This window comes from Tursiops truncatus, chromosome 13 (assembly GCF_011762595.2).
Source record: "Tursiops truncatus isolate mTurTru1 chromosome 13, mTurTru1.mat.Y, whole genome shotgun sequence".
In the NCBI taxonomy this organism is placed as follows: domain Eukaryota; kingdom Metazoa; phylum Chordata; class Mammalia; order Artiodactyla; family Delphinidae; genus Tursiops; species Tursiops truncatus.
Genome location: NC_047046.1, coordinates 81,289,271 through 81,315,688, shown reverse-complemented (window position 1 = coordinate 81,315,688; position 26,418 = coordinate 81,289,271). Strand labels below are relative to the sequence as shown.

Below are 26,418 nucleotides of genomic sequence, written 5' to 3'. Positions count from 1 at the left end.
TTGGTGATGTAACACAATAGGTGTATATTTTTGGTTCACCTTTGGGGGCCCAGAGTCTCCAGGTAAACAAAAACAGTCTTATCAGGCAGGACATTCTAAGGGCTTAGAGATCCCTTCCCAGGAGCCAAGGGCAAGGCCAGACCTCTCTGGGTAAGGTAATTCTCGATTACACAGAACTTAAAGCAGTCCAAATTACATATTTGTTTTCATCATTTGACTAGTTCTACCCCATCTCACCAGACCATAAACTCCATTAGGCAGGAACCCCATCCATTGGCTAATCTTTACATCCTCAGAACTTCATTGAGTACCTTGGGCATAAATATGCTCAAAATGTATTTGTTGAAAGAAATAAGTATAGAGAAGTAATCGCACCATGGTGCTCGTGCTAAACCTAAAAAAACGGCCAAATTTATCCACCAGAGGAGGAGCTGCATTAAAAACATGCTGTACATACCCCACTCTGGGCTTTTGCCTGGGGGTGGTGGCTGTCTCTCCACTGACGACCCGAGATGTTAATACAGAGAGTGCTGGCACAGAGGAAGAGCATCGTGTGGGTGTCTGGCTGTTCTGAGCTTTCATGAGGTCACAGCAGATGGGAGAGGGAGGTTTGCCTGACTCCCACACCATGTTGGAGTAAATATTTGCCCTCCAAAGATGATATCTGTTAGTAATACACTAAATTCCTGCTTTCTCTAGATTTGGTAAGCACTTGAGAACCGTGGTGGGCAATGGAACCTAGCAGCACACAACACAGACATGACGCTGCCCTTCCAGAATTGGGCATGTAATTGGGAAGAGAGATCTTACCAGTTATACTTTATTATTAATTGTAATACAGCGAGATCAGTGTTATGATGGGGGACTTCAGGGGTCAGCACACAGCCTTTGCTGTGGTAGGGATGCCTCCCCGAGTGTGCAGGTTTTAATCGTAGTCTCACAAGTAGTACCTAAAACCTGGAACTTGTATTACTGCTTAAAATTTGCCCAGTGTCCATGTAGTTCCAGAACCTGTCTCAGTAACTCATTGCTGTGCGTCCACTTTCTATTTTTCCATTTCATTGTCTCGTGCATGCAGTGTTTAACCTTTTCTTGAAATCTTCCACCTCCCCACTCAGTGCTCAACTGACCTTGATGCTAATCCATTCCAGATAAAATAGAATTTTGATGGGAACCAAAAATATCATATCTGAGGGGATCTATTTCACCCCCAATATCTCGCTTTAGCTGTTAGTATGATTACTCTCCTGGAGGTTCGACCTGTTGTTTGGGCTCTGCTCATGGGTCTGTGATAGCTTTTATGATTGAGATACATCACTAGACTTGGAGTCAGGAGCTAGGATTTTTAATTTGCAGACCGACTTACTGGAGCTGAGGTGATATTGACAGTGAAGTTCGCAGTCTCAGTGAGTCTGCACCTTCACTTGTAATTATTGATTATTCTTTATTTATGCTGCTTATTCATAAATGTAAAATGCAGGAATAACTGTGGTATTTTAATAGAAAAGTATTTTAATAGAAAGTATTAATAAGTATTTTAATAGAAATACTAAGTATTTTAATAGAAAAGATAAAATGTCATCAGTAACGTCAGTATAAGCATAGCTAATTATTATGTTGATTTGTAATAATTCTTTGTGTTATGGGCCTTTATAATTTCTATACATTTGTATATTACAAAATGTTGACTTAAAGACTTTGTTTCTTCAGGGTCCGGATGCTGGCATTAAAGCTTTTAGCAAGTCACCTTACAAGGGAAGAGGGGGCGGATACCAAGCGCCCTTCAATCGATGCCAGAGTTCTCTCCAGAGTTACTAATTTATTTATTGTGAAAAAGCCTATTGAACTCAAATTGGATGACAGAAGAGAACTGATTATTAAGGTGATCATAACTTTCAAGTTTATTTATTCATAACTGTGTGGTTATTTGATATATTTTATGTTACATTTTTCAATTTGTGTTATGTACGGGAGAGGGAGAGAAATGGTGGCTTCACCTGTGGTTATTCCTGCCTAGTGTGAAGTTGTGTCCTGGCTTTTTCTGGCTCCTGGATACATTTATTTATTGAACAAATATTTCTTGAGTGCCTACTATATGCCAACCATCATGTCCCTTTTCATTCAGAATATACGCTGGAAATGCAAATTAATTTGAATAGTATCTTAAATACAACATAAGGCTAATCTAGTGGAAAGAAATTCTCTGATGACACTTAAAAACAAACATCACTGACATAAAATTATTCTTCTTTTTCTTCTGTTGGAAATTGCCTGTAATACTAAAACAGAAAATATTATGATAAAAGTTTTCATCCTCTTCATTACAGGAAAAATAATATAGAAGGCAAGGGCAATTTCTTTTAAATGTTACAGTGGTTCTGAGATTTTTTTTGTTAATCTCTTTTCTAAATCTTTGGCTTTTTCCCCCTTTTAAGAGGTGTAGCCTTCATCTCCCTGTCTGCCCAGAACTGCCCCCAAATCATCGTGGACTGATGTAGGATCAGATAAAGCAAGCTGTCCGTTATCTTCATTGCTTCATTCCTGTGTTTTATAGCTTCTCCTGTGACTCCAAGTGTGCAGTCTGGCAGTTTTCTTTAAGTTTAGACCAGACCCCGAGGCCTGTGGTAGAGCCACATGCAACACAATGGATTTTTTAAAACAGGGAAACATATTCAGTGTTCTTCTAACCTAAGTGTTCGGGGCCGTCTGATGGCCCTGGCAGGAGGATTGGAGAACCTTCCATGGGCCACATACCAGGTCCTGTTGGGGAATTCCTGCGTACTGAGCCACTGGTATCACTACTGCGCCCTGTGTGTCACGTGGAGGAAGGTGGAGTGGGGTTCTAGAACTCTCTTTCCTGAGTCCACATGAGGGCTGCAGGTGGCAGTGGGGGGGGAGAAAGGAGGGGTGTGCTCTCGGTCCTTTTCTACCCCCATTTCCTGTTGTGTTTTGCCTCCTCAGACTGTCCCGGCAGGAAGTGACAGTCAGGGACTGCTGGTGGGGGGCTTGGTCAGAGTGCTGGGCAGCAAGCCCCAGAGAGCTGTCCGCTTTGGGGTCCCTAAGAGGGGGAAGTGGAGAGGCCAAGGGAATTCCAGCTGGTGGTTTCGGGGAGCAGCAGAGAAATCCCAAGTCACGTGTCTGGGGTTGCTGTTCTCGGGCTAGCCTGGAACTACCCGTAGTGATGCTGTGTAACTTGGATGGTTAGTGGGTCATGAATGGCTTCCTAGCGGAAATGTACGTTAAGAGGAGAGGCTTATTTGACATCATGGATCTTTGTTTTGGATCCTAACTCCCTCTCTGACCTAGCACATCATTGTTGCAAATGTAAATGTATCAGTTACTTAAATAAGTTGGCCTTTGAGCTTTTGTTTTTATAACTGTAGACTTTTACTGGAGAATTGGAAGTAGATGAAAAAAAATTTTTTTTTTTTTCAGTTGGAGACTGTTGAAAAGGTATATGACATCTTTATCTCAGACGATATTGATCTTATTTTGAGAAAGTCAGCTGCAGAACAGTTAGCTGTGATTATGCAAGGTAATCTTTTAAGGAAAATGCTGCTGAGAATGGAATTTTAGATTGCTGTGTGTAGTAGTACTGGGGGTTGGCAAACTATGGTTTGTAGGCCAATCTGGCCTGTGGCCTGTTTTTATTTTGCAGCCTTCAAGTTAAGGATGGTTTTTACATTTTTAACAAAGAATATGCGACAAAGGCCATATGCGGCCAGCAAAGCCCAACACAGTTACTATCTAGTTCCTTAAAGCAAAAGTTTGCCGACCCCCGGTCTAGATTATTGTTGTTTGACCTGTGGAATGTCATTTGATAAAATTATCTTTCTTCTGAAATGTTGATATAATTCTAACAGTAAATTGCTTGTTCCTTTCTCAGTTTACCTAGTATATGATATTCAGTTTGTTCCATCTTGCTTAGAGAAATCAATCAAATTGTACTTTGTGGGTAGGTAAGATAAAAATAATGCACCGTAACTATGTATTTTCTTTAAAAGTTTATTTTTAAAAACAACTAGTAAAATTTACTCTTAGCTTTGTTTGTAGTGTTGTTATTCTTTGAGTTTTTAATTTTTTCCTATATGTGATGTATGTAATTTATCTTTAATGTTTGAGAGAAGTAATTTTGCATTTACATAAAAATATTTTTTTTTAACTTGGAAGGTGGGGTATGATGGATATTCCCATCCTGACATTAGTGGAAACTGGGATGAGAGAGTAATTTGAAAGATCATATTCAACATATTTGTGCTTTTAATAACAATAATAGAGACTACAGGAAATAAGCCTCAATCAAATGTGGAGAGCCTTGGCTAACAAGATTAAAGAAAACTTTTAGAGGGTGTTCTTTCAGTATTGTTTAACATTTCAAAAATGAAGCTTATGATTTGGGTATATGCACTATATTGGAGGGTAGTGGAAACTAACCTTTTTAAAGTGGCAGCTAAAGGTAGTTACAGTGAAAGCTACAAATTAAATATCAACTTTATATTTGTACGTCTTTCTCAATGAGAATATCGGAGCACAAACTAAGAAAATTTGTCTGCTAGTTGTGAAATACTTGTCACTAATCTATAAGCAACTAGAGTTTTTGGTGCTAGTGATATCTGGTATATGTGTGTGTGTGTGTTTGTGTGTGTGTGTGTCTTAGTCTATTTGGCCTGCTGAAGTAGAACACCATAGACTGGGTGGCTTATAAACAACAGAAATTTATTCTCACAGTTCTGGAGGCTTGAAGTCCAAGATTAAGGCACCGCAGATTCAGTGTCTGGTGAGGGCCTGCTTCTTGGTTCATAGGTGGCTGTCTTCTCCCTGTGCCCTCACATGGAGAAGGGGCAACAAAGCTCTCCTCTTTTTATAAGGACATCGATCTCATTCAGGAGGGCTCCACCCTCATGACCTCATCACCTCCCAAAGGCCCCACCTCCACGTACAACCGCACTGGGGATTAGGTTTCAAGCATGTGAGTTCTGCGGGGACAAACATTTAGACTGTGGCAGTGTACACACACACACACACGCATGTATATGTTTATTAAAAAAAGAGGTCATATTCTCTAGAAATATGTAGAGTATGTTACAGACCCTTTCTTTTATATTTGCTATTAACAGTTTGAGGTTAAAGATCTTGTATTAATATTGATAGAAAAATGCAAGTCATATTTACATATTAGCTTGTGGAGAATTCTAAACATTTTGAGATGATAGATTTGGAAAAGAGAAGAAATGTCCATGAAAGAACATAAAATAATTTTCCATGTACAAATAAAGTGTTCATTTGTATATTTAAAATTCTAGTCCTTTTCAGAATCTGAGCTAGTTCATTTAATTATTCTTCTTAAATAGCTTTTTTTTTATATTACAGAAGTAAGATGTGCTTGTTACTTAAAAGTTTTCAAATTGTTCAGATGTGTATAAAGTAAAAAGTTTAAAGTGTCATCCTCTAATTTTCCACACTAGGTGTAATTATTTTTAAAAGTTGTGTGGCTGTCTGTTCTATTTTTAAAACTATAGAAAATGTTCTTTAACTTTTAGTAACTTTTTTTTTGGCCTGCAGATATTAAAATGCATGCTGTGGTGAAAAAATTATGCTTAACTGACAAGATAATTGAGTATTTAAATAAATGTGTGAGTCAGGATGGAGAGGTAAGACATATTTTTACAGATTGGTTTTTTTATCAATTAAATTTGAAATGAATTCAACTGGATTTGGATAAGTACTTGGAGTTTCAGTCTTGAGTAACATCCACTACCTTGTTCATTTTTTTTTAATTTCTAAAAGTGAGATCTCTAAAGGAAAACCTTAACATTTCTATTAGATGTATAAGCAGAAGTATACACAAAACGTACTTTCAGTGGAAAATCTTAATATTTGCATTTTAGTTTCACACAATTTTGATGAAAAAGCATGACATTTAGAATAAGACGATGTTATAGTATATTTTATCTCACCTTAGAATTGATAAAAGTAATAACTGTGTTTTCCCCTGCTGGCCAGGTAATAGAGTGTCTAGTACAGCCAAGCCTCACGCTCCTGAGGAAGGTTCTCTGTGCTGACCCAGTCCTACGTGTTTCCCTCTCCCAACAACCTTCTCTCTTGACCCTACTGTTCAGAGGTAAATAAAATACATTCTGACAGTAATAAGAGCAATCTTCAGCTTTAACTGTTTATTCTTTAACTGTAGGTAACATTTTCTTTCCGCTTTACTAACACAATAACAAAGTTTATTAGTGAATATGCCACTGAAAAAACCCATCGCAGTGGAAAACGTTTAACACTTTTGTGGGAATTTTCTTAAAATCCTGTTACAGAGTAGACCTTAGGGCTGAGAAGGGCTGAAGCCTCTGATCGCTCTCTGCACCTTGATGTAGCTGTCGTTTGGTGCTCAGATGGTCAGTTGTTACCTGTAGAGAGAGAGCGCGCGCTGCAGCTGCTGTCTCTATTGCCTCTTTCCAGTGTCTGTTTCCTCATTCTTGTTTTGTTTGTGCCTTTAGATCTGACGCTTTGCTGTTATAACTGACTATGTCCTTAAACTGGCATTCAGAGTGTATAGACTCAACTTGTGGGGAGTGGGAACTAGACCATCCTGAATGACTCTGAGCATTAACTTATTACATTTTCTAAAGTGTGATTTTTTTTTTAACCTTTTTCAGTTTGGTTGTAATTGAGTAATGTATTTAGGTGGAAAAATTCCATGTTATTTTTTTCTCTTCTGACTGTTCTCAATAGAGAGCTTGGTAACATTCTGTGCTATTTTCTTTCCTAGAAATGTAGGCCATTGCTTTTAAATATTCTACAAGAGACATCTTGATCAAATGTCTCAATATGCCTAACCTTGTCAATTATCAGGCATGTAAGAGATTAATGATATTTATGTTCAAAATATTATGAGTCATTTTATTTTAGCATTTTCTTCTCTTCTAATGGCTTCTGCTTGCCAAGTGAATAGGACACAGTTTAAGTAACATTGATAAAGGTTCAAACCAGGTAAAGTTCTAAAGAGAGTCAATGTGTTCGGCTTCATAAATTTTGAATAGTGAGTAAAATTTTATAAGTTTTTTTATAGATTGATGTGGAAGAGTAGCAGTTATGGATCTCTAGTTTTCTTTTGTCTTGTTAATAATTGTCTTCCTGTTAACCTCACTCAGTAGAATTTAGTTCCTAGTTTACCTTTTCATTTATAATTTTGATTTAAATTATTCAAGCAATCAATTAATTATGAGCACCTACTAGATTCAAAGGCATTTTCTAAGGCAACATAATCTGTACCCTTTTAATACTTTTTTGATCTCATTGATGTTTCCAAGAATTACTTAAGTGAGCCTGAAAATGAATTTTAATATCTCTCATTAATGAATTTAGGGCAAAATTAGTTTTTTAACTAGGTACTCAACAAGGAAAATTAATTCCTCAGCAAACATTTATTGAGTGCATACTGTGTGCTAGGCCAGTAGTGTCTGTATGCTCCAAACCTACCAGATCAGAAACTCTGTTTTAACAAGCCCTGCAGAGATTTGCATAGATTTGAAAGTTGAGAGCCACTGTTTTAACGATGTCAGTTTATCTGGGTTAGCATCGCATTTCTCTGAGAATGGCATCTCTTCTTTTCAAGTTAAGATATTTTAAATTTGAAGTTCATTCTTTCTAGAGGTAAAAATATTTTATAAAGTTATGCTTCTTTTTATTTACAGTTTCCTTGATATTTCATGAAGATTGTACCGTCGTGACTGAAGTTGGAGCATTATTTTGTCTTCTGTTATTTGATGAAGTATCAAGAATGGATATGTGGTGAGCTATAAGACTTTTAAAAGGTTTTTACTCTGAATTGTCTGTCTGAGTTTCTGATGCAGTCTTATAGCAGTGCATGGAAATTTCTGACTTAGGAAGCTTATGCTTTCTATGGTAGATATACATGGTATGATTTTTGGTTTGAGTAGCAGTATAATGCACATTGGCTCAAAAAGTCACCCTGAACTTTTGTTGAACATTACTAAGTACAAAATTTGATAATTACTATAGTAAGTTTTGTCATTAATACGTTTTTTGGTATATACTCTCAATTTTGTGTGTTTTTTCCTTAATATTTAATTTAAAAAAACCTTGGGGAAGATGTTTAGGATGTAATATCTGATTAACACTGACCCTGAGCAGGATCAGTGGGAGAGAGACACAGAGGCCACCTGCCAGTACAGCATCTGCATTGTCTGGGTCATTTACTATATGGACTTCTTAAAGAAAAGCATAATTTGCTCTTCAAAAGCAAATCTGGGTAGTGGCACCATGTTATAACTATACTAAATGATAGAACCAAATGCAGCTCTTGATTTGAGTTTTAGTCAAGGAAGCGCAGCAAGTTGTGTTTCTTAGACAAAACGATGGTCTGCTCAGTTGTTTCTTTCCTTTTGTGTTTCTTTTGTGAAATAGGTCTGATAATCCTTCCAATAAACCTTCTTCACCATCAGTCTTCAGTTTGCCTGTTTCAGTTTCTAGAAGGTAAAGAATTTATTTCTTTGATTTTCTCAGTTAAAATACTGTTACAGAAAGGGCAATCAAAATCTATGATTTGTTAAAGTTTTCATCTAGCGTTTCATCACATGACTTGTAATGCTTTAATCTTTCCTTCATGGTGGTGCTTCTGAAAGTTCAGTAAGTGTACATCCCTGTCACCAAGTGTTTTTTTTGATATTGTTCAAGTCTACACAAAACTTGAAAGAACTATATAGTGAACACTTGCATACCCTTCAGCCTAGATTCAGCAACTGTTAACACATGGGTCTGCTTTTCTGTCTTTCTCTCTCTCTCTCAATACATTTATTTATTTTTACGTAATCTTTTTCCCCAACCCATTTAAATATAAGTTTCAGACATAATTTTACTTCCCTCCCAGTTATTCCAGCATGTACCTCCTTAAATTAAGGACATTATCCTACATAACCACTGTACCATGAAAGGTCACATCTAAGAAAATTAAAAATAATTCTGTAACATGATCCAGTTTCTCCAGTTATATCCCAAATCTCTTCTATAGATTTTTTTTAAAATTCAGGATACAGTCAAGGTTATGAATTGCCTTTGGTTTTCATGTCTCTCTAGACTTTTTAAAAAGTAAATTGTTTTCATTGAGGTATAAGATACATAAAGTTTACAAATCCTGAATTTTTCCAGATACATACACCCATGTAACTAACATGTAGATTAAGGTACAAAATATCACTAGCATGCCAGAAACCACTTTTCTCCTTCCTTATTACCTTCCAGCACCCACAAAGATAATTCAGTTTTTGTTCCTGTTATTATATATTGTTCTTGAACTTTATATTCTTGCATTTGCCTTCTTTTGCTCAACTTGGGTACAGGGTACAGATTATGTTGCCTTAGCAGTATTTGATTTATTTTCATTTTTGTGTAGTATTCTGTGTAAGAATATACAGCCATGTAGTTACCATTCTATCACTGATGGACATCTGGTTTGTTTTCTGTTTGGGACTATGATGAATAATGACCGCTAAGCATATTCTTGAACACATATGGATCAGAGGATATTAATATGTTTAGTGTTAGTAGATGCTACCAAGCAGTATTCCAGAGTGGTGTACTGGTTGACATTCCTGCAGCAGTGTAGTGGTCCCAGATGCTGCACACCCTCTCCAGCTCTTGGTATTGACATCACCCACTATCCTTTTATATACATGTATAGGTGAATGAATGTTCATAACAGCTTTATGTATAGTAACCAAAAGCGTGAAACATCCCAAATGTCCAACAGCAAGGAGAATTGATAAATGAACTATGCTATACTCACACAGTGAAACACTATACAACATTTAAAAACTACTTTTTACACAACAACACGAGTCTCATAGACATAGGGTTTATGACATAATCATAGACATAATGTGAAAACAGCCACAAAAGAGTATATACTGTATATTCCATTTATTTAAAGTTCACCAACAAAGTTGATCTCTAGTGAGAGAAATCAGAATAGGTAACAATAATAGTTACCTCTTGGAGGAGGGCTAGGAGAGTAATTGACAAGAAAAGGGAACAAAGAAACTTTCTGAGGGGATGGAAATGTTCTGTGTTTTATTCTGGGTGGTGGTTACACAAATGAACACATATATAAAAATTCATCAGGCTGTACTCTTAAAATCTGTGTATTTTAAGGGTAAGAAAGTTACATCTTAATAAAACTATGATTAATTTAAAAATAACATTTTATAGCTTGCTAGATATTACATGTAGTATAATCATTTTCACTACTGTATAATACTCTTGTTAGACGATACCACAGATTATTCATTCTCCTGTCATGGGGTATTTGGGTTGATTCTGGGTTTTTGCTCCTGTATACATCCCTGTAAACATTATTGTATGTATCTCCTGGGATATGTGTCCAATAGTTCTTCTTGGGTATATCCTTAGGAATGAAATTCTTTAGTTGTAGACATCACATTCTTTATGGTCTTTAGGTTTGGCTAAATAATAAAACGCACACAACAGTAGGTCATGCTTGAAATGTGATTACCTGTGTGGGTGCTGGGGGCTGTCTTGGCATAGGAGGCCCACGTCCCAATAGAAAATGTGATCTCTAGGAAGCATGCCGTGGGCATAATGTCCAGGTCCCCACAAGGCACATCATGTAGGAGAGCCACAGCACTCAGGGATGCTCAGAGCTGTGGCTTCCCACTGTACATTTACACACAGGTGTGGGTTGTTTCCACACCTCCCAGTCCAGATGCAGGGAGTGATTGTCACCATAAGCAAAGTGGTTTAGTAAAATTGTTGACATTCCATATCTATTTGGTTGTCCTGGGGAAAAGGGTCAGAGAGTTACCTCAAGATCAAGGTTGTCCATACAGAAGAAATGTCAACAGTAATTTCTTTACACATAATAATGTCATTTTAAAAATTGTCCACATGGTGGATGTGTAGTGGTTTCTCAAACTGGTCCTGATGTAATACCCTTTGCTTTTTATTATTTTCTTCCTTCTGTGTTCTTCAGGTGTAATTTGCAGTACATTTTATAACTTATTAAAAGTTTGACCATTGATTCACAGCCTTAACTCTTTTCAGTTAGTGCAAGTCCTTTCAAGGAGGCTCTTGTGTCCTTTTGACATGGCTTCACAAGCCTTTTAGTACATTCTTGCTTTCTGGCATGAAGAGATGTCCACGGTTCACCTTTGATTTCCCTATTTCAGACCTAGCATTAGCCATCTCTCTAAGGAGCCCTGGTTACTTCTAAGGAAAATTCCAATTTTTAAAATTTATTATCTTTTAAAAAATTATTCAGCTTCATTTATATACAGAACTCTACCTTAGCCTCTTTTTTTTGAGATGCATGAAATGAAAAAGCACACTAAATTTCCCCTTAAAAATCCTACCCAATTGTGTTTCTCTAATATTAGTTACAAATACATGAATTAGGGGTTTGGGATATGTTTTATAAGCAAAATCATTCTTTAACATTTGAGATGCTAGGCATTGCAGTCCTGCTAAACACTATTAAATTAACATTAACTAGTTTAAGAGATACTGCTATTGAATCTTTTCTTAGATCTAAAAATATTTCTGGGTTCTCTTGGTGACACACAGTGACTGAGTTTATTGATGGTGCAGCTGTGTTCTCAAGTGAAAATAGTAAGTTGTGATTCTGTCACTTAGTGACCCCTGTGAACATAAGCAGTTCATTTAGCGTCTTTAAGACTCATTTTGATCATCTGTAAAATGGATTTCATGGTGCCATGCCATGTAACTGTGAATGAAAGGTAGATAACGTACAGTGTGTAGCATAAAGTAGACATTTGTGTTTCAGCTGAACACCTTGTGTGTGTGGTTCACTGTAGCCATGGGCCTCGACTTCAAGGGGCGTCCGTCATCTCTGCAAACAACCCTAATACAACACAGAGTATGGTAAGTCCTCAGGAAAGAAGTTTAATCAGGTGTTTTTGAAAGTTTAGAGGATGGCAAAAGAATAAAGCCTGGTAACTGTTCAAAACTGGGACCACATGAGAGATCTTTGTATTGCTGTAGAATGGGAGGCGTAGAACTAGCCCTCATTTGTGGCTCGTTCTTTTGAGTAGCACTTAAGAATTTAAAAGTATGTAATTATTTTTGTACATTTTCTTTAGGTATCATCTACCAGTACATGTACTTGGCCACCATGCTGTGAGTCCTTACTCCATAGTTTTGCCGTTATCTGCTGATTGTTTGGCCTTGAAGCCGGTCTCAGATATGCTGAGAATAGCTTGGAACCTATCATGGTATCATGGGAGTGATAATCTGTTGAAGCAAATGAACTCTGAAACTAAAATCCAAGAGTAAGCTGTTACATGTAGTAGAAAAGCATTCACATCTGCCTAATTATGATTAATTAGCTAGGCTTATTTTTCCTTTCTTACGTTTTATCGTCTGACCCTGCTTTCTCACTGAAGATTATAATTTTTACTTTGTTTTAAAGATTACATGTCGTTCATTACTGTTTAAAAACTATCACACAAAGAAATTTAAATTAAAAAGCATTGTGCTCTATGCTGTTTTGGAGATTATATAAAGTTTGGTTAGTTAACAGATGTAATTCACTAGGAAAAGTGCTCTGGGTTAGGGTGGAAGCTTAGTAAATACATATGTGAATTTCGTTATCGTCACTGGGGTGATGACGTCACTGGGGTGATGACGATGATGATGACTTTTAAATACCTCAGTATTCTAATCTGTCAGTACTTTCTCATTTGAAAGCAAATTATATTTCTGTAAGCAGGAAAATGTCAATATAAACATCCTCATGCTAGTATGAAACCCTAATATTGACAGATACACATCAGATTTTCTTTTGGCTGTGAATCACCCTTAAAAGGAAACAAAACAGAATTTGGGGGAGACAGTTTATAATAAAAATAATTGTGAGCTTTTATTTAATAGCTTTATATTGCTCTTTCTTTTTTTCTTTTTGTTTAGATTTTTAGATACATTGAAGTTATCCACTGAGGACACCCTTACTCTGAAGATGACACACACAGCAAGTGGACTGAAGGACTGTCTCCGCTCCATTGTTCAGGCTGCAGCCCACAGGGAAGTGAGGGCTGCTCTCACGAGGATGAGTTTTTATCTTCTGAATGACAGATTGTCTTTCAAGGGTGGCACTGGCCCATGTGGGATTACCTTGAAGTCCTTGTCTTGGCACACCACACTAAACAGGTCAGTATCAGCTCAAGCCTGCTGGTTTCAGAGGCCTGGATGGAATTGTATTTGGGTTCGTCTCCACATGTTTGAAGTTAGGAGCGTGTGTTCTTATTGTTGGTATCATGAGAGAAATGCTTTTTAGAAAGAAAAATTTAAGGATTTTTATTATCTGTAATACAGGTCTAATAATAGCAAAAGAGAAAATTTTAACATAATTACTGCATTTTGGAATTATTAATAAATTGTTATAATTTTTACAAATATTATAATTATTAGATTTTTATATCCTAACATAGCAAATCTTATTTTTTATCTCACAGAAGTAAATGATTAGGGTAAGACATGGGTAAACAAACTGAATGTTTATTCCTGTCCATATTATATCAATAAATGAGCTGAGACATCAGGGAACTGATTAAAGGCTTCGTAACTCTGGCTGTTTTGTTTTGCTTTCGGTCTGTTCTTAAGTAAATTATCTCATTTTTCTTTTTCCTCTGAATTTCATGGAGTTGATAGCCATGTGGAGGTCCTTTAGTAGTTTTTGGGAAGGCCCCGGCTTGTAAATTTAACACGTTTAACTGGTAGCAGATGGCTGCATTTGAAACAAGACTGATAAGCAGCCGCTGCCAGCAGTTTTACATTTTAGTCTTCATGTGACTTTAGTATAAAATGTATAACTCTATTAAACGGAAAGTGTGCCATTTTCAAAATGCAAGGTTATTTGAGTTTCTAAAATGTGGGCTCTTATTTAGTGCAGCTCTCACAATTTGGGTATCTAGTTCACCTTTTTCAGTGGCGTGCTGTCGCCAGCTAGGACTGCCTTGTAAGAGAGGTGATGGTTAAATTATCTGGATTTTTGCAAGTTAGTTGTTAAACACAACCACTCTTAAAATTGAACTTTGTAAACTTACAATTAAATAAATTATATTAAAAATAAAGGTAATGGTTATGCAGAGTCATGGCTTCCTAAGTATTTTACATTTTCCTGTTATTTGTGCTCTCGATGTTGTTTATATGGATTCTGTCTGTGCTGTGGAAATGCTGTATAATGGTGTGCTGCAGTGCCTGTCTCCATAGCTATGTGGTAGATTGGAGGATTGCAGTCAGCCATGGCGGGGTATTTACACTATGGAAATTGGCAAACACAGCAAATCAGCACCCCACTTCTCAGCAGGTTGTTAAATACTTATCTGCACGCCACTTACTTTAAAGAACTAGAAACCATGATTACTGTCTTCTTTATTGTAGATTTTTACAAGTACTTCCTGCTTGCACCGAAGATGAGAAACTGCTAATAGATATCATACATTTTCTAAATAAGTTATTGAAGGAACAAAGAAAAAATGTATCCGTAGAACTTCTAAACTGGCTTCTCGAATTACTTCTTAGACATGTAAGTGTTGTTAAGGAATTTGAATTTTAGGTTTGACAAATGATATATTTGTAAAAATCATTAATACTGTATATGAAAATATGGAAAAGTATAATTTTTACATAGCCCGTGTTTAGCCAAGTAGTCCTTATGTTGTAATAGATGGCTTTTAGCAATATGCCTTCCTGACGTGATTGTTACTAGGTTTAAGTTAAAAGTCCGTAGCCTAAATGGAACCTTCAGTCTTGGCGTTTAACGAAACCTGTTCTATATGTGAGCTTTCAGCAGCAGCTGTATTAAGTGAGAATCTTGGAGTGGGGGAGTTCAAGTAGGGATGTGGAGGGGCAGTGAGGGGTAGTGAGGTGAGGTTGGAAGGACTCCGTCAGACTGTGCTCAGGCTTCATGTAAGTTTACTGTAGTGTTTACCTGTGTTTGCCCCCCACTACTCTCTACTTTTTGTAGCTGACTGTGTTCTGAGAAACTTGCCAAGAACCCAGGAAGCTAGCTTGTTTTTTTATTGTTGGCCTGTATTTTTTTTTTTTTTTGCAAATACTATATGGATTTACTTAATCTGGTAAAGATAAACCTTCGCACAAACAATCACGAAAAAAACACATTAAAATTAGAAAAAAGGGCCTAAACTGAAAAAGAAGATAATAGACCTTATAAAACAAATATATTTCATTATATGTTAATACATTTGCAAAGCTCATTTAAAGACGTGATTTTCTATAAAGATGCAAGGAGCTAATATAATGTAAGTTAGAAATTCTAATTGAGAATACTTTTAAAAGTATTTAGAGATTTTAAAAATATGTATATGAATGTTTATATGTGTATAAAGCTTGTTTAGATGTTTATTATTTTCTACCTTATTGTGGATTGGTGAAAATAGGGACCGTTTCGTTTACCGTTGCATACCCAGCATCTACCATAGTGCCTTGCACATAGTGAGCTCTCGATAAACATTTATTAACTCACTAGTAAACATATCACTTTAAGGAAGCTATGTAGTTAATTACAAGAAACGCACATAACCTTAATTTTGTAACATGTTAAAATACAACAAATGGAAACTATAAATTCCTAAAACTGTAATTGCTGAGTCAGTTACAAGTTGCAGAGATACATGTGTATATGTGTTTGTATTGAGTTTTTTTTTTTTTTAAATAGGTAACTCTTATTTTGAATGATACGATGATTTTCATGATTGGGGTTTTTTTGTTTTCCGTGAATTGTCCCTTGATGCCCTTGCTAGTTTTGCCCCACAATTGGGTTTTTAGTTTTCTCTCGCACGTGTGTGCTCAAACACGCTCTCGCGCTCGCTCTTGCACGCTCTCTCTCTCTCTCTCTCTCTCTCTCTCTCGTTTTTGGTAACAGAGGAGCCCTTCATAAATTAGAGAGATTAGCCCTTTGTCTGTGATATGAGTTGCAAATTTTTTTTTTTTTGTCATTAGTCTTCTGACCTTACTGTATTTTGGACTTATTTTCCTATTTTATCTACCCCTTTCATCCCCTAGCTTTTGTTAGTTATGTTGTTTCTACTTTTCATCTTTTATAGTACTTAAATTGTGTTCCATGATCAATCATAATTTCCACATTTAGGTGTAGTGCTACAGGTGTGTGTGTGTGTGTGTGTGTGTGTGTGTGTGTGTGTGTGTGTGTGAAACCTGACTTCTCACTACCTCGACCGTTATCACTCTAGGCCGAGCCATCACCGCCCTTCTCCCAGGTTATTGTTAGGTCTTCCAGCCTCCACCCATGCTGCCTGTGGTTCTCAAGACAGCTGCCACAGGGATCTTAAACTTAAGTCACATCATGTCCCTGTTCTCAAAATCCTCCACCAGCTTCCTCTCATTCAGATTAAGCTCCATAGGCTACAAGGCTCTATTTGAGCTTGATTCTGAGTATCTTTCTGATCTTCCCTCCTACCACTATACTCCACTCCTTCTTTTCCAGCCACATTGGCCTCTGGTTGTTTTTCAAACACCGCACTCATAGCTCCCTTTGCATTTCTTTTTCTCTCTGGCTGGAATGTTCTTCCCCTAGATATCTATACAGCTGACTACTGCACTTGAGTCAGTGCTCTGTTCAGATGTTAGTCATCCTTATCATCATAATGTAGCATTTCTCCGTGCCTGACTCTCTGTGCCTTCTTAATCCTATTTTATGTTTCTTCATTGTACTTATCGCTCCCACTTGCAGAATATCTTTGTTCATTTTCTTTCTACCCCACCCCACCCCACTAGAATGTGGGCAGTGGGAGGACAGGTTATGTTGTTTGTTTCGTTCACTGCCATGTTATTTCTGTGTAGTCATAGGTTTTTTTTATAGTTTCTAAATTATGTGTCTTCTTGGAAAGATCTGTTTTCCAGAGTTTTGAGAAAACACTCTCATGTTTTCTTTTATGATACTTAAGGTTTTATTTTTGTTTACATCTTTATTCATCTGGAATTTCTTATGATGTAGATTATTTTTTTTAACGGTTAGCAATTTTCTCATGTCCTGTCTACCCATGATTTGAATTGGCACCATTTTTTAAAACCATAAACTGATTTCCTATATATGCATGACTCTTTGTTTGAACGTTGTATTATGTTCCTTTGATATGCCTGTATTTTTCTGAAGAACTACATTTTTAAATTATCATAGCAAATTTTTCCTTAATAAAATTTATTCTTTATATTTTTCTCTGGCTATTTTTTTTTTTTTTGCGGTATGTGGGCCTCTCACTGTTGTGGCCTCTCCCATTGCGGAGCACAGGCTCCGGACACGCAGGCTCAGCGGCCATGGCTCACGGGCCCAGCCGCTCTGCGGCATGTGGGATCTTCCCGGACCGGGGCACGAACCCGTGTCCTCTGCATCGGCAGGTGGACTCTCAACCACTGCGCCACCAAGGAAGCCCTCTCTGGCTGTTTCACTTCTATTTTCATTTCATGAAACATGACAGAACATTTGTCCAGTATGAGGGCATTTATATGTGAATTTTATTGGTTTCTGTATGTATGGCAAGAAATACCTTAAGCATAGTTAAAAAGTCATGATAAACTGAGAAAATTATTTATAACACAAATGAGAGACAACATACTAATTTCCTTAAATTATAATTTTTGAGTCCTTATTAAGATGATTGCACTTCCAGGGTACATAGATTTATTGTTCAGTAAAGTTTGCTCTTCTGTTACTTTCCCAAGGATGATTTCAAAGTACTGTATTTACTTCTATTTTCTCTTATCTTTCAATTATTAAAAAAATTAAGGAAGCATTCAGAGGCAGTTTTTTTCTGGATATTTTTAATAAAGTGAACAGGAAAACCTATTGTCATAGTTCTTTCAGCTTTTAGGCCTGCTTAAATATTTTATAGATTAGACATTAAAATATTATTAAAATAATGTCCATGAAGCTTTTCCTCTGAATGAGTTTTTTGATAAATTGATTTTTGATCTATAAATTTTTTATAACTTCATGATCTTTTTACTCATTTTAAAAAAAGAATAACCCCTAAAACAATCTCCTTCTTCAGCTAGAGTTCTTGTACACTGGGAGCTGTGGTTGCTTTGGTTTGTGAAAATAGCAGATATGTGATGGGCTTTAGTTTTAGAATCTTTTCTTGAAAATCTGTGCAATAGTTGAATGTTTGCATATGACTGTAAATAGTATATAACAATAGAAAAATTAAAATATACGTACCTAAACTGTGTAACTATAACTAGATAGTTAAAACTTTACATTTAAACGATTATGAATTTTGTAGTATGTCATGAATGCTGATACATATTGCATAATTTATTCATAGTTTTGAAATTAAAATGAAATTTCTACAGGACTCTAGATGATTGTACTGTAATTTTAATGCAGTTTTAGGAAAGGATTTTTGGTATAATTAGTTTGTTTGACTGTATGGTATCAAAGCTGTCTTTGGAGAGCTTTTACCTTGTCATATATTATCATCACTAGTGTTATAAATAATAGTAATACTTTTAAGGGTGAGTAAAGTGGACTTAAGCATCCACTATCAGGAGAGTTTACTCTCTAAATATCATGCTACGAGGATTAAATTATTAAGCGTATGTAACAACCAATGTTCAAAATAAAAGAAGCATGAAAATAGAAAGTCAAAAAGTGACTTTTACTAAGTTTATCATCTGAAATGGGTAAAATAAATGAAAAATGGCTTAAGAAGGTCAGTAAAATAGCATTTCCAAAGGAATTGTTTTGAATGTATGGACATAACATATGAAGATGTGCAAAAGTGACTGCAAAAAGAAAATTAGACAGAAATGAATACCTGATCAAGCAGAAGAATGCCTAAAAGATATATGAAGAAAAATCAGCTAACTTACCGAGGGAAGATACAGAAACTTTCTCTTGTGAAAGTTTTGTCTACATGTTTTATCAAAACTTTCATTTATTACAAGCATTTTATGTACTTAAGGAATTTTTTGTACTACTAATTTATATTTTAATGTATTGATATTTTGTTAGTATATAAAATAACTGAGAAGTGCTGAATTTGAATGCATTTCTTTTCAGAGTGAGTTTTTGATAGAAATTTATCGAAGTGGGGCCATACTTTTTCGGGGGGACCATTCAGAACTACACAGCACGTGTCTGTCTGTTGTCAGACTTCCACTGGCTCATGTGCACTCAGAGTTCACAGAGGGCGTTGTCCATCCTACTATTGTAGGTTGCTGATGGATGGAAAATTGGATATGATGAGTGGTAACTCTGCAGGTAAAGATAATGAACCATCACTGCAGAAACTGTTGCCTTTTGGAGGTCAGCACTGATGAAATAATGGCCCACATAGTTGGTTTAAAATTAGGATTGAATACTAATATCTAAAGACAAAACCTTCAGATATGATTAAGTACTTGAGATCAATAAGCATCAATAGAGACATCTATTTCCTCTTGTACTTGAGGAATAGTAATAAATCCCATATTTTAGAAGTGGTGTTGCTGAGGTTCACTGAATCTTAGCGTTAACATGTCAATCCAAGATATGTTATAAAGGGAAAAAGTCTCAGCAATTTACCTGCAAAAATAAGTTATTAATAGGATGAGATTCTTTGGAAGGGTCTTAGTTTTAGGTGTTTACATACTGCTTCAATATATTAATATGTTAATCAGTAGCTTCTACTTAATTTTTATATGTATATCAGAATTAATAATTGCTGATGGTAAAATTACATTTTACCAAGATGGGGTTTGCATTAAAAACAGCTCGCTCATTTAGTCAGTATTTATGGGATGTAGAGGGAGTGTGGGTGTAAGCCTTTGGTTATTTGGGGCTAAGAATACTATAGAATATATATTTATTTTTATGATTTTATTAAATGTGTGTCTAGTTATTTTATTCATGTATGAAACTTAGAAATTGTAGTTATGTTTTATGTAATTTTACTTGAACCAAGTGAGACACTTCTTGTTCAAGATGAAAGGAAAAGCTGAAAAAAAATGCTGCTTAGGTGTGAAACATAGTAAAGTTAAAGGTAAAGCATGTCTCCTCAGTATTTTCCAAAAGCTCTCAATTAGATTATTTTTAATTCTTCGTACCTGGTTGAAGTATACTGTACATACTACATAATGTAAACAACTTGGAATTTTCTTCCCATTTAAAAAATTTCTTTTTCTTAAAAAGAATGTAGTTATTTTTGAATTGAATTCTTTAGGTGAAGGATGCCATGACAACAGTAATTACATTTTGATTTTATCTCTTTTTGAACGTTGTAATATGCAGTATTGATGTGACATAATGCCGGGGGTGGAATGTTAACTATCTCTGATGTAAGATGGTCCTGAGGTTGAATTCTTGCTCTGCTCATTCATATGACTTTGGTTAAGTTACCTACACTCTTCATGAACCTCTGTTTGCCCATCTATAAAATAAGAAAATGTAGATCTTCTAGTTTAACTCAAAAGTTAAATAAAATCTTATTTTCTTTCTCTCTCTCTTTTTTTTAGCACAGTGCCTATGACATTATAGATGATAGATAAATATTCCATCTATTTTTAATGCTGTTGGTTAATGTAACATTTTCTGCTCTCTCAATATTACTAGAAATCATCTAATACATCCTTTAGCTATTTTTTTTTAAGTTGGAAAACAGGTTGAAATTTAAGTAGTACTAGCTTCCTTTGTTTATCAGCCTGTCAAATTGGCAAAGATTACAACAGTAATAATACTCAACGTTGGCTTGGGTGCTGTGGGCCTTAATCATATGTACTGGTACATTTTTTGCAGGGACAATTTGGCAGTATACATTGAAAGCATTAAAACTATTATAATGTTTTGATTTAGTGATTTCATTGCTTAGAATTCATACGTAGGGTGTAATCAGAGTTGAGCATGCTGCTGCAGCTCAGTGAACTTAGAAATCACTGATTATCCAGTAGTTGTGGTAAACCCTTATGGCTGAATAACAATCAGATACTAAAATAATGTGTTTGAAGAAATATTGGTAATAACATTGTTTAAAAAAATGGTCGCAGTAGTGGATTTTTTCACTTGATCTCAGTTTTGTTAAAAATATTGAATTATAATTCTGTTTGCACTCACATAAAAAGAATAGTATGTACCAACATACTAATAACAGCTACCTCTGTGAGGTGTGATTATGGGTGGCTTTTGTTTTTCTCATTGTGCTTCTCTCTGTTTTCCTCAGTTTCCTGTAATGGATATGCTTTCCTTTTCTTGAGATAACATATGAAGCACCTTTTGAGTTGAGAACATCTGTACTAATGCCGTAGGAACCTACGATTTAGGCGCTATAACTTAGTTACTCCAGGACATGATTAGCAAAAAAAACCTTTATGGGAAACAGCATACAGCTCCATTAGAGGGTAAATATATGTTTTACAAATTCCATTTTTTAGAGTCCAAACCCACTATTGGAGCTGCTGCTTCTGACAGAGTCCCAGGCGCGAGAGGAAGCAGATGACATCCGCACCGCCGTCCGGCAGCAGCTCCAGAAAGAACTGGTCGCTCTCTTCAACACCCTGCTGCTCGGTTCCGTGGCACTTACCGACAGGTACCATTTGTATTATTGGAGGTCTGGGAACTTCACACAGAACCTAGTTTTCTTTTGATTTCTAAAGGGTCGTACTTTTCATTAGTTTCAAATTAAGAGGAGAAAAGACTTCAGTAAAAATCAGTTGTGGTGGTTTGTTTTTTAGTTCAGATCAATTTCTGATATAGCCTGATTGTAATTACACACACACACACACACACACACACACACACACACACACAGTATTTTGTTGTCTCTAGGTTTAGTTCTTGGTTCTCTCTTAATTTTCTACACATCTGCCTGAGCAGTCATACCCATTTTATGACTGTACAACTATTTTTGCATGGATGATTTTCAAATGTATATCTGTAGCTCTGACTTAAAAATTTTAAATTCACAATTTTAACCATTTTAAAATGTACAATTGAGTGGGTTTTGGTATATATACAGTGTTGTACAACTATCACTGTTTAATTCCAGAACATTTCCATTACCCCCAAAAGAAACTTTGTACCCATTAAGCAGTCTCTCCCCATTTGCCCTTTACCCAAGCCCCTGGTAACCATTAATCTTCTTTCTTTCTCTATGAATTTGTGTATTCTGGACATTTCATATAAATGGAGTGAAACAGTATGTGACCTTTTGTGTCTGGCTGTTTTCATTTAACATCATGTTTTCAAGGTCCATGCATGTTGTAGCAGATGACAGTGACTAAATAATAGTCCATGTATGGGTATGCCACATTTTGCTTATCCATTCATCTGTTGGGGGACATATGAGTTGTTTCTACCTTTCACTGTTGTGAAGAGTGATGTTATGAACATTCATATGAAAATTTCTGTGTGGACATATGTTTTCAGTTCTTGAGTATATACCTAGGACTGGAATTGCTGGTTCATGTGGTAACTCTATGTTAACTTCTAATTTCATTATTGGTTGGCAATAATAATACCCATTTATGCATTTTTCAATGTAATTGTTACTTATATTTTACATCATATACTCTGGATGGTATATTAACTATGTTTTTCTTAAAAAGTCTTGTTTTAAGAGGGAGTATTTTCTGCCATTTCCCGCCATTTCCACTAGTTCATACTTTTTTGATACAGTAAGTTGCTAGTAACCCTCCACCACCACCAAGAAAGCCCATTAAGCCAGTTACGTTTGTTCCGTGGTTGATTTTTTTTCCTCCTTTACATACACAGGAAATGCTTGGAACTTTTTTACGTTTTCCAAACGCAGCTGGCTCTGAAACTGCTCCAGTGTCTGAGAGTCACGGATGCTCCTCGCTTCTACGGCCTGCCGTCCCTCGAGAGGACCTTACGGGGGATGGCCCACCTTACAGCATTCCCGGGATGGAGCTCACACTCTCCTTTCACAAAGCCACTAGAAATTTGTGTGAAGTACTTGTCAGGTCTCCTCGAAGTAAGTAAAAATAGTCAATAACTATAAACAACAATAATAAAACCCCTAAATGATAGCTATTTACAAACCCCCAAATGATAGCTATTTACTATTTACTGACCGCTCAGTGTGTACCAGGCACAATATTAGGTGCACTGTATGTGTTATTATATTTAATGTAGATTATTCTTCAGTGTTTATGGCTCATTAATGGTTAAATGTGTTAATGATTTTTATTAGCAAATACATAAGTAAGATTACTTTTATGAATAAGCCATTTTCAAGAAAAGTAAGCCTTACACTTCATTAAGCCCCTTTATTTGGGTAACTTATTTTGCATTTATTAACCCTTTTGGTGTAAAATACAACACATGCAGAAAATACACAAAACGTAAATACATAGTTCATTGATTATCACATAATGAACACACATGTCACCACCCTGATCCTAACGTAGAGAGTAGCCACCACCCTAGAAGCTTTTGTCATAACCACCTCCAGTCTCTACTCTTCCTCTGAAGGTAGTTGTTATTTTGATTTTTACGGTAATAACTTCTTTGCATTTCTTGATGGTTTTACCACTTAATTATGTGTCCATATATACAATAATTTCTCATTCTCTTGATTTTGTTAAATGGAATTGTATTTCTTTTTAACATTATGCTTATGAGAGTTAACTCATTTTGCTTCCTGTAGGTGGAGTTTAATTTCATTTTTGTGTAGTATTCTCTCTACTACAATGCTGAAGGACAATTTGGCTTCTCTTTTCTTCCTGTTTAGGGCAATTTTAGATACTGCCACTGTACACTTGTGTTGAAAATGAGTATATTATATCTTCTGTGAAATTTTATTTTCTAACTATTGCTGATGTATGGAAATATATTCAGTTTTTATATGTTAATTGTGTACCCGGCAGTCCTTGCTTCCAAACTCAAAGGAAAGGCCTTTAATGTTTTATCTTTTAGTAAGCTATTTGTGGTAGTCTTTTTTCAATTACTTAAAGAAAAGTCAGATTAAGGACATTTTCTTTTAGTCTTACTTTGCTAACAATTTTTTTTAATCATAAATGTGTATTGCTTTTTCTGTATCTTTTAAGATAATCATATGGTTTTTTTTTTATATTCCATAAGATGATGGATTACGTTGGTTGATTTAAAAATGGTAAACAACCTTACATTTCTGGAAAAATTTCAACTAGTTTGTGATGTATTATTCTTTTTATATATAAACAGATTGAGTTTGTTAATGTTTTTAGAATTATTCTACCTATTTTCATTGGCAAAAAAAGTTTCTAGAATTACTATATCTATCTTCTTTCTCATAAAACTTCTGTCAGTTTTTTAATATCAAAATAAGTCCATCCTTATATAATTTTCTCTTTTTCTTTATGTAACTTCCTCTTTTTTCTTTTTGGAATAGTTGGCTTGAATTGGTGTTATTTCTTCCTTAAATGTTAAGTTGACAGTATAGCAATCTGGGACTGGAGTTTTCTTTTTGGGAAGATTATAGATGAAGTAAATTTTTAAAGTAGATCTAGAATTGCTCAGATTTCGTATTTTTTGTGAGTCAATCTTAGTAAGCTATATTTTACTGAATTTTATCTGAATTTTCAAATTCATTGCCCTAAAATTGTTCATCACATCATCTTGTTTTTAAAATATCTGTCAGATCTGTAGTGAGGTCCCATTTCATTTCAGACATTGATTTTTCCTTCTCTCCAGTTTTGTTGATTGGCCTTCCTAGTGGTTTGTATGTTTTATTAGTCTTTTCAAAGAATGAATCTTTGGCTTTGTTTATCCCCCTTTAATGTTTTTTCCCCTCTTTTATTAATTTCTGCCTATATTTATATCCTTCTTATTTTGGTTTAATTTATGGCTTTTTCCTACCTTTTTAAGGTAGAGCCTTATTTCACTGATTTTTTAAAAAATTTTCTCAAAAATATATTTTTAGCTCTAATCACCTTCCAATCATGGCCTTAACTTTATGCCTTGTTTTCATCATCATTTAGTCCAGTATATTTTAAGAATGTTGCAGTGAATAGAGCAGTGATAGGTTTCTGTAAGAGAACAGCTTTGCCACGGTACCCTGGCAGCTTTGTGTGTTTGCACATGGGCCACGTAGGCAGGGCTTAGGTGCGGCTGATCTAAGCTCTGGCAGAACTTCCTGTGATCCTTTTGGAACATGAGAAGCCTGTAAGGAACTGCTACAAGGCCGTTGCTCATTCACTTCACTTTGTCTTAGGAAGTGTGTCACGGGCCTGTTTTTATCACCTCCTGGGTTCTGATGCACTCGCGGGCTTTCTGCCTCGCTCCCTTGGGGTACGGCAGCAGGCTATAGATGGCTCAGTTGCAGCTTGGCCTGAGCTCCTCAGCAAGAGTGCGCTGCCATTGCACTGCTGTCATCTGGCCCCTTTGTTTCAGTGTCACCCTGTAAAAGGGACGCTGAGAGCTGGCACCTTTGCCTACTCTTGCTTATGCTTTTTATGTAAGTAATAAACTGTCTAGATCTATAAATGGATCAGTGTTTGCTTAGTGACCAAGTCTGCCAGCATTGCTTGCCTTGAAAGGTTCAGTTATAGAGGTTGGCATCTTTAACTGTTAGGAATTCAGGCAAGGCTCCTGTAGGAAGCAGTGTAGAGAGAGGTTTGGAAGATGAATAAACTGATCAGAAGTGATGGGCTTTCTAGACATGGAATGTTTTGACCAAATCGTGTCCGTAACTTCCTATTCCTTTTTGTGCTGCACGTTTCTACTTGCCACTGGTCTCTACCCACCACCAGATCATCCTTCAAAACAGAAACCTTTCACTCCCAATCTCCTTTTTCAAGTGCATAAGGCTCATTATAATCTAGCATTTTGAGTCTTATCTCTGTTTAAAATTTTTCCCACATCTCTTGAAGTTTCAGTTATATGTGGTTCTTCTCATTAAATAAAAAAGCATCCTTAAAAAGTCTGTTTCTTGGGCTTCCCTGGTGGCACAGTGGTTGAGAGTCCGCCTGCCAATGCAAGGGACACAGGTTCGTGCCCCAGTCCTGGAAGATCCCACATGCCGCGGAGCGGCTGGGCCCGTGAGCCATGGCCGCTGAGCCTGCGCGTCCGGAGCCTGTGCTCCGCAACGGGAGAGGCCGCAACAGTGAGAGGCCCGCGTACCGCAAAAAAAAAAAAAAAAAGTCTTTCTTTTATATAGCTTCTTTTCTCTTTGGGTGGCAATCTCTACACAAAGTTGAAGATCTCACTTGTTCCTTTGCCTTCCTTTAGTAAGCCTTTTTTTATTCTTTCACACATAGTCACCCAGTAAGTATTACTTGACTGACTGATCTCTTCTACAGGTTATGTACCTCAAGCAGTTTATATATGCCACTATTATGGCACTTAATACATTGTATTTTTATTTTGCTTTATGCTTTGATCTGTTAGACTGTGAGCTTGTGAGAATCATCTGT

At 36.1% G+C, this 26,418-nt stretch overlaps 1 protein-coding gene across 11 annotated transcripts in view; it reads left to right on the top strand.

The window, feature by feature from the left end:
* The window catches only part of RTTN (rotatin), a 142,883-nt gene that overhangs the window by 42,961 nt on the left and 73,504 nt on the right, over positions 1-26,418 (top strand). For 10 of the 11 annotated variants that reach the window (XM_019937200.3, XM_073790813.1, XM_033837837.2 and 7 more), the window contains 11 exons: positions 1,711-1,882; positions 3,436-3,535; positions 5,563-5,651; positions 6,004-6,121; positions 7,698-7,794; positions 8,431-8,499; positions 12,138-12,326; positions 12,964-13,203; positions 14,437-14,581; positions 21,439-21,593; positions 22,778-22,997. In XM_019937200.3, the coding sequence (XP_019792759.1) occupies positions 1,711-1,882; positions 3,436-3,535; positions 5,563-5,651; positions 6,004-6,121; positions 7,698-7,794; positions 8,431-8,499; positions 12,138-12,326; positions 12,964-13,203; positions 14,437-14,581; positions 21,439-21,593; positions 22,778-22,997 (1,594 nt within the window). Of the gene's footprint in view, positions 1-1,710; positions 1,883-3,435; positions 3,536-5,562; positions 5,652-6,003; positions 6,122-7,697; positions 7,795-8,430; positions 8,500-12,137; positions 12,327-12,963; positions 13,204-14,436; positions 14,582-21,438; positions 21,594-22,777; positions 22,998-26,418 lie in introns of those variants that run through there. The other variant, XM_019937202.3, reaches the window with a different exon arrangement.